The sequence below is a fragment of the Theropithecus gelada genome, chromosome 14 (genome assembly GCF_003255815.1).
Source record: "Theropithecus gelada isolate Dixy chromosome 14, Tgel_1.0, whole genome shotgun sequence".
NCBI lineage: Eukaryota > Metazoa > Chordata > Mammalia > Primates > Cercopithecidae > Theropithecus > Theropithecus gelada.
Genome location: NC_037682.1, coordinates 18,187,789 through 18,196,155, shown reverse-complemented (window position 1 = coordinate 18,196,155; position 8,367 = coordinate 18,187,789). Strand labels below are relative to the sequence as shown.

At 55.2% G+C, this 8,367-nt stretch overlaps 1 protein-coding gene across 3 annotated transcripts; it reads right to left on the bottom strand.

The window, feature by feature from the left end:
• Positions 1 to 558: 558 nt before the first annotated feature.
• On the bottom strand, positions 559 to 8,002 carry PSMC3 (proteasome 26S subunit, ATPase 3). 3 transcript variants are annotated; one of them, XM_025355406.1, is made up of 12 exons: positions 7,738 to 8,002; positions 7,398 to 7,481; positions 6,649 to 6,774; positions 6,136 to 6,240; positions 5,958 to 6,020; positions 5,576 to 5,713; positions 4,659 to 4,802; positions 4,403 to 4,551; positions 2,180 to 2,276; positions 1,810 to 1,955; positions 906 to 987; positions 559 to 735 (listed from the first exon to the last, which is right to left on the bottom strand). In XM_025355406.1, the coding sequence occupies exons 1-12, from the start codon at positions 7,810 to 7,812 to the stop codon at positions 625 to 627; spliced, it is 1,320 nt and encodes a 439-aa protein (XP_025211191.1). In that variant the 5' UTR covers positions 7,813 to 8,002; the 3' UTR covers positions 559 to 624. The 3 variants fall into 3 exon arrangements, with proteins under 3 accessions (XP_025211191.1, XP_025211193.1, XP_025211194.1); XM_025355408.1 differs by having other exon boundaries at positions 560 to 735; positions 7,667 to 7,791; XM_025355409.1 differs by having other exon boundaries at positions 560 to 735; positions 7,398 to 7,477; positions 7,738 to 7,788.
• Between the last annotated feature and the right edge of the window lie 365 nt (positions 8,003 to 8,367).

The following is an 8,367-nucleotide window of genomic DNA, read 5'->3' as shown; positions in this document are numbered from 1 at the left end:
GCCAAGCAGGGCCACCCAGGGAAGGCAAGGGGCCAGCTAGAGTGAAGAGACGGCCGAACTGGGGGAGGGGAGCACATCGTGACAGATCAGTCCTAGAGGGGCTCCCAGTGGATCCTGTTCAGGCTCAGTTTCTGGCCAAAAGACAGGGACAGAAAGAGCTAAGGGGGCGTCTGGAGAAACAGGGCCACGAAAGGAGGGAGGAGGCTGAAAGCCTAAACCCAAGCCTGGCTTTACCAGGAGGCAAGGACTGGTGCCAGACACCAAAATGCCAAAAGGGAAAGGGTGGCTTCTATCTAGGTCCTCTATGCAGGAACTGCAGGCCCATGAGCCTCTGAAAGCTCAGAGCAGAGCGGTGCTCAGGGAGAGAGGGCTCTGAAGGGGCATGAAGGCCCAGGCAGCAGCTGCAGCACCACACACGGCACCAGAAAGCCTCACCCTGACCAGTGGTGTGGGGCCCACGGCTGTCTCAGGGTTTCCAGGCTGCAGCACCTGAGGAAGGGGCCGCCTGCACATGCCCCTACTCCTCCAGCCAGAGCCCAGGGAAGGCAGACAAGCAGCGGCAGGGACCCTAAACCATCTTTTATTGCGCACTTCAGCCGTGAGACCGGGGCTGGCCGGCGCGCCCTAGGCGTAGTACTGCAGGTTGGCTTTCTTCTTGGCCTGCACCTCCAGGATGCCTTCCATGTAGTCCTCGTGGGTGAGCTCCGTGGCACCCCTGCGCAGTGCGATCATGCCCTACAGCCGGGACAAACAGAGTCTAGGTCTGAATGCCTGAATGCCTTCCCTGGCTCCCTGAGGCTCAGGCCTCTTCCCCCAGCTGTCTCCAACAGTCAAATGCCCCCATCCTGTCCAGGGAGGGGGCAAGAAGGCACGACGCGACGCACCCACCCCGCCTGACCACTCACCGCCTCCACACACACAGCCTTGCACTGGGCCCCGTTGAAGTCATCTGTGCAGCGGGCCAGCTCCTCATAGTTCACGTCAGGACTGGGGAGAGAACAGATACCACAGGCTCAGTGGCTCATGCAGAGTGGGCAGAGGGGCCAAATGTCCTCCCCTGGCCCTGTCAAGCAACAAAGTCAAGTCGCCCTGAGATCAGAGGCGAGTTCCTTACCCAATCAATGTACCTTGTTTTCTTCTCAGTACAAGATGTGGGGGACAAAGGGAGGAAGTTAATGCAGGTTATACCAGGTTATTTCTAGGGTCTTTTGAGCTCTGGCCTTCTAGAAATCTGCATTTGAGACTCCAGGGACTGACTTGGCATGAGGCAGGGGAGCAGGGGGATGTGGGGACAAAAGATGGTCTCCCAGCTCAGCAGGCCCTGCTGTCCTCATCCTGTGCCCAGCACTGTGCTTGACACTGTCACATCTAATCCTTGCCACAACCCTGTGAAATCGGTGCTATCATCCCCAAGTCCCAAATAAGAAGTGAGGCTGAGAGGGCATGCCACCTGCTGAGAGTCATACATATCTGAACTCAAGTCCATCTGGCCCCAGCCATGCCTGGCCTGTGCTCATGGGCTGAGGTGTGAGGCAGGGAAAATGAGTGCCTCCAGCCTCTGTGCCTTCAGATGAGGGGTGAAGTCTAAGGAGCAGAGCACCCAGAATTATGACCTGGGCCCTGGCAAGATGCTACATCAGGCAACTGGAGAGAAAGGGAGGGTGGGGTGTGGAACGGTGCTGTGTGTGCCTGGGGCCGGGCAGGTGGTGGTGGTGGAGGCTGGGGAAGCTCAGTATAGAGAAGCACGGCAGAGACATCCTCCTCCTGCGCCTGTCCAGGTCTCCGTGCCCTGCCTGTGCCCCTGCTCACCTGACGTTCATCTTTCGGGAGTGGATCTGCATGATTCTGGCTCGGGCCTCCTCGTTGGGCATTGGGAACTCGATCTTGCGGTCCAGGCGCCCCGAGCGGAGCAGGGCGGGGTCCAGAATGTCCACCCTGTTTGTGGCTGCAATTACCTGAGGAAGAGAAGCCACAACTTGAACAAAGGAGCAAGGTGCTCCCAGATGGGCAGACACGGTCAAAAAAGGCAGAGAGGCAGCCCCCAGAGTGCAGGTGAGACACATGGGATGTTAAAGACAGATCCCAATTCTCATTCCAGCTCCACCACTCGCTAGCTGGGGGCCTGACAGCTCCTGACCTCTGAGCCTCATCTTCTTCGCCTGGGAGTGCTAATACTTACCTTAACTTGGGTGTTGGGCTGGAAGCCATCCAGCTGGTTCAGAAGCTCCAGCATTGTCCTCTGCACCTCCCGGTCCCCAGCCTTCTCACTGTCAAAGCTAGGGCACAGGAAGCCCAAGATGCTGGTGAGGGCACAGCTTAGGCAGAGCCCTCCCCTCCTCTACCCCTTCGAAGCCTAACTTAACCTGTCTAGGGCAGGGAAATGGCTCACTCTACTTGGGGCCCCCAGCCCGGGGACTGACACATAAAAGGTGTCATTAATTGTTGGCCACATTCAGAGACTGAAGAGGCTCCTGGAATCATGTGGTGGACTGAGGATAAAACAGTGAGCAAGGCTGGGTGCAGTGGCTCACACCTGTAATCCCAGCACTTTGGGAGGTCAAAGTGGGCAGATCACCTGGGGTCAGGAGTTCGAGATTAGCCTGGCCAACATGGTGAAACCCTGTTTCTACTAAAAATACAAAAATTAGCTGGGCGTGGTGGCAGGCACCTGTAATCTCAGCTACTCAGGAGGCTGAGGCAGGAGAATTGCTTGAGCCTGGGAGGTGGAGTTTGCAGTGTGCTGAGATCACGCCACTGCACTCCAGCCTGGGCAACAGAGCAAGACTCCATCTCAACAACAACAACAACAAAAAAGCAAAACCAGCCACTGCTTGCGCTGTTACTGTGATGAATGTGCGCTTGCAAACTGAGTTAACTCTTAGAAACACAGGAATCTGGCCCAGCCTTGGACAGTGCTCTACAGGAGAGTCCAGGCAGGCATCCCCGAGGAAGTGTCCCTGAGGCTGAGATCTGAAGACTGAAAGCACACCAACTGGGCAACCAACCAGTGGAGAACAGGGTAAGAGCCACAGCGGGCCTGAAACACAGGAAACACTGTGGCAGGAGTCCAGAGCAGGGGAGGCGGGAGACAGGCATGAGATGAGGTTGGAGGCGCAAAAGGGCAGCACACGTTGAGCCTCGCAAGTCCGGTGTTTATCCCAGGGAGCAACAGGAAGGCCCAGGAAGGGTTTTTTTTTTTTTTTTTTTTTTGAGATGGAGTCTCGCTCTGTCACCCAGGCTGGAGTGCAGTGGCACAATCCTAACTCACTGCAACCTCTGCCTCCCGGGTTCAAGTGATTGTCCTGCCTCAGCCTTCCGAGTAGCTGGGATTACAGGCATGTACCACCACACCAGGCTAAATTCTTCTATTTTTAGTAGAGACGGGTTTCACCATGTTGGCCAGGCTGGTCTCGAATTCCAGACCTCAAGTGATCCGCCCGCCTCAGCCTCCCAAAGTGCAGGGATTATAGGTGTGAGCCACGGCGTCCAGCCAGGAAGGGTTTTTAACAGGATTGGTTTGTGTCAGGGACCACTGTGGGTTCACGTGAGCAAGGGGGCCAGATTCCTGCTTTGGCATTTTTTGTTTTCTTTTTTTTTGAGACAGAGTCTTGCTCTGTCACTAGGCTGGAGTGCAGCGGCGCGATCTTGGCTTCACTGCAACCTCTGCCTCCCAGGTTCAAGCGATTCTCATGCCTCAGCCTCCTGGGCAGCTGGGACTACAGGCGCCACCACCACCCCTGCCTAATTTTTTTGTGTTTTTAGTAGAGACGAGGTTTCACCATGTTGGTCAGGCTGATCTTGAACTCCTGGCCTCAAGTGATCCGCCTGCCTCAGCTTCCAAAGTGCTGGGATTACAGGCATTTTTTTTTTTTTTTTTTTTAAGACAGGGTTTCACTTTGTCACCCAGGTTGGAGTGCAGTGGTGCCATCACAGCTCACTACAGCCATAACCTCCCAGGCTCAAGCAATCCTCCCACCTCAGCTCCTGAGTAGCTGGGACTATAGGTGTGCACCACCACGCCTGACTAATATTTTTATTTTTTTATAAAGACAGAGTCTCCCTATGTTACCCAGAGTCTCCCTATGTTGCTCAAACTCCTGGGCTCAAGTGATCCTCCCACCTCGGCCTCCCAAAGTAGTGGGATTACAGGCGTGAGCCACCACGCCTGGCCCAGATTCCTGTTTTGAAAGGAACATGCTGGCAGCTATGGGAATGAATGGTTGGGGAAACAGGGAGGCCATTGATCAAGAGTTAGGAATCTGAACCTCAAGAGCTGAGGAGTCACCATCCAGGGGCAGGAGGGGATACAGGGTGGGAAAGAACCACAATTTAGCACAACTGAGAGTCCACCCCTTCCCTCCACCGCCACAGAGATTGCTGGGGATCCTTGGCCCTCCCTTACCGCTTGGTGCCGATGGCATCCAACTCATCAATGAAGATGATAGAGGGCGCTTTCTCCTTGGCCAGGGCAAAGGCGTCCCGGACTAGCTTGGCACCGTCTCCAATGAACATCTGCACCAGCTGGGGGCCAGCCAGCTTTAGGAAGGTGGCCTGGAAGGAAAAGGTGGTAGGGTCAGGTCAAAGGCAGACACTTGGAGCCCATCTGGTAGAGTTTCTGCTCCTGCCCACTTCCCCCGCATCCCTCCCAAAGTACTCACCTTAGTCTGTGCGGCACAGGCCCGGGCCAGGAGGGTCTTCCCTGTCCCTGGAGGCCCATACATCAGCACCCCTTTAGGAGGTTGGATCCCCAAGTTCTCAAACTTCTCCTTGTGATTCATTGGCAAGACAATGGCCTCCACCAGCTGCCAGGAGGAAGTCCTGGGTGAGGAGATGAAGCCCTGAGGGCTCCTACAGCCCAACCCTTCGTGGCTCCAACCCCAATCTGAATCCCTCCCACTCTAACTCGGGGACGTGCCCACTCCTTTCCCCGTATCAAGAGGACACAGAACGCTCAACCCCACCAAGGCTGGCTATGGACTCTCCAGGAACAAGAGTATATGGCAGAAAGACACTGGGCCAGGGGCCGGGACCAGTGGCTCACGCCTATAATCCCAGCACTTTGGGAGGCCAAGGAAGGTGGATTGCCTGAGGTTGGGAGTTCAAGACCAGCCTGACCAACATGGAGAAACCCTGTCTCTACTAAAAATAGAGACTCTGCTAAAATTAGCCAGGCTTGGTGGCGCATGCCTGTAATCCCAGCTACTCGGAAGGCTGAGGCAGGAGAATCACTTGAACCTGGGAGGTGGAGGTTGCAGTGAGCCAAAATCGCGCCATTGCACTCCAGCATGGGCAGTAAGATCAAAACTCCGTCTCAAAAAAAAAAAAAAAAAAAAAAAAGATGCTGGGCCAGAAACCAGGAGCCTGAATTCCAGTCCTGGCTCTGGTCTTTCTGTGACCCTGGGGAAGGCATTTAAACTCTCTGGGCTTCAGTCTCCTCACCTGTCACATGGCAGCCCTCCCTTCCTCCCTAGGTTGCTATAGGGATAAAAGACACATTAGGGAGATGAGCTGCATCAATGGCGTGGGGAAACTGAAACGCTGTTGAGGCTGCTGGCAGCTGCCGTGCCTCCCTTACCTCTTGGATCTGCTTGTCCAAGCCCCCAATGTCACTGTATTGCTCCGTGGGCCTCTCGTCCACTTCCATGGCCTTCACCCGCGAGTCGTACTCTGTGGGCAGCGTCTCCAGGATCAGATAGGAGTCTTTGTTCACACCCTAAGGACACAGCACAGGGCCTTCAGATTTGGCCCAACTCAAGGGCTACCCAATTGGCTGGTAACAGGTGTCTGCAGAGGGGAAGACACAGGACTGGGCAATACAAGAATCAAACAGCAAGTAGACAGGATCCCAGACTCTCTGAGTTGTTCTGCCGAGATTCAGAGCCAATAGTGACCTGGGGCGGGCGCAGGGGCTCAGCTAGTCACCAGAAAAGCACTGCCTGGGCTCAGGCCCCACTCACCACCAGGTCTCCTGGCTTTAGCTTTTCAGCATCCACCAACCCAATCACAGGAAGGAAGTACGTCTGTGGACAAGTTACAGGGGCAGTCTCAGTTAGTGTCCTCAGGGAAGGCTCCCTAGTCCTGTCCCACATCTGCTCCTCACCCTCCTCCAGTCTCTTATTGCTGAGCCATGCTCACCTGTCGTGTAGAGGTTTTGATCACAGCACACTTGCCCTTCCTCTGGGAGTCCAGGTCAATATTGGCACCATCCTCCTCTTGGTCATTAGGATCAACATCTAGGAGCTGGGAAGGAAAAAAACTCAGCCCCTTGAACTCCCCAAGGCCCAGTGCTTCCTAAGTCAGTTCCTAATGTCTGCAGGGCTGGCCATCCCTACCTCCCTCCTCCAATAGCCCTGAGCCCAGCAAAGGTGGGTGCCCCTGCTAAGCCCAGGGATTGATCTCTGTGTAGGTGCTCCTCCTCTGCACAGGGCTCATCTACCCCAGAGGAGACATAACTAACAGAAAAGGAGACATGTGAGACTTCCAAGGCCTTTGCAGGCCCCCATCTCCCCATGAAAGTGCCCCAGGAGGTGTAGCTCTGACATGCAGTTTGGCCTGAAAACCTCTACCCACTCTTTCCCTAGCGGCCCCACCCCAGGCTGTCCCCAATCCCCGCTGACTCCCTCTCTTCCCCTCCACATACACACACACCTCGATGACGTTGGAGACAAGGTACGGCAGGGTCTTGTTCACTTTGATTTTCTCACTGTTCTCTTTGATCTTGTCCTTCATGGCTTGGAGTTCATGGGTGACTCTCAACACTTCACTCTTCATGATCTGAGATGAGAAGGGGAGGAGGAGCAAATATAAGCCCTGGTACAGCTTATGCTAGAGCCCTGTAACTGGTGAGGTCCAGGGTGCCCAGGGGACCCTCCCACATCCATTCATCCAGTTCTGAGGCTCTCTGAAGGCAGAGTCTGACTGTGTCCACATCCCGTATAAGTCGAAACAGGAGGCCAGTGTGGAAACGTCCTTGTGAAATAGTGGTAGTATTGGAATAAAAGCAGGCCTCCGAGACAGGCAAATATAGGTTTTAGGTTCTGCCTCTTAGTAAGAACTGGGTGCTTTATCGCAGTACAAACGTCTCTGAGCCTCAGTTTACTCATCTGTAAAACAGGGATTTTACTAAAAGTAGGATGCTTGAGAGGATTATTCCCAGTTATCACTGGGAAAGGCAATCTGATAACTTCTCATCTCAGCCCGGGTCTCCCACCACCCCCTGACTGTCTTCTTGTCCCTTTTAAGGCTTAGTTTTCTTTCCTCTTTTCCTGGTCCGAAGGGGAAGCCTGAGTCCCATGTCTCCCCCAGGGTGCCGGAGAAGGAAGTAGGAGAGGCGACTCGGATCGCTGGGGCCTGTCCTGTAGGGAACTCCATCGCCCGCACAGGAGCTGTGCACCCACCTTGATCTCACTGTCCAGCAGCCGTGTGCGCTGGATGATCTCCTCCGTGGACATCTTGAGCACCTCCTCCCCAATTCCATCTTGCTGTAAAAAATTATTTGTTTATTTATATATTTACTTTTACTCAGGACAAGCATCCCTCGTTCTCCGAACCCACTCACAGCCTCAGTTTCCACGCCCATAAAGCCAAGATGAAGCAGTCAGGACCCCTGCCCACATCCCAAACGACCCCGTCCCCGGGACCGGGCCAGACCTTGACCCCCAGCCACCTCCTTCCCTCCTGTCAATGGCGTCTCCCTGCGGGCCCTGTTCCCGGACCGCCAGGTCGCCCGGTGCCCACCTCGGCCTCATCCCACACGGTCGCCATCTTCTCCTGCCGAGTCACTGGACTCTCGAGATTCGGCGGCAGATTCATTTCCTGGAGGAGCGGGCCGAAGATGGGACCAGGCGGGAGCCGCAACGGGAGATTAATACCGTCTTTCTTAAGGCCTTCTCTTGGCCAGTGGAGAACCTCTCCCCGCAAATCCCGACTCCTGACCGGACCAGCTCCGGCCGTGCTGCCAAGCAGCGAATCTGCCTCTCCGATTCCAAAGACCAACCCCTGGCCACAGGCCCCGCCCCCGCGGCCCGTGAAACGTTCCCTCCCGCGTGCTATTTTTGCCGGGCGCGAGAGGTGGGGCCGCTATTGGCCGACACGCGCGTTGGGGGCGGGGCCTAGGTGTAAAACCGGAAAGAGACGGAGAAGGCTGGGATCCGCGAGGGCCTTTGGGAAATGTAGTTTTTAATCTGGCCAGTGACATGCTTGCGGAGGGACGCATTCAAACTCAGACCATGACCCCGCTAGGAATAAGGGGATTTACACAATGACACTGCCTCCCAATTCATAAACGACATATGCCAGCCGTGTGCAAAGGGCCAAAAAGGCAAGCCACCTCAGACCGCATTTTTACAATTATTTAAGTACAAGCTG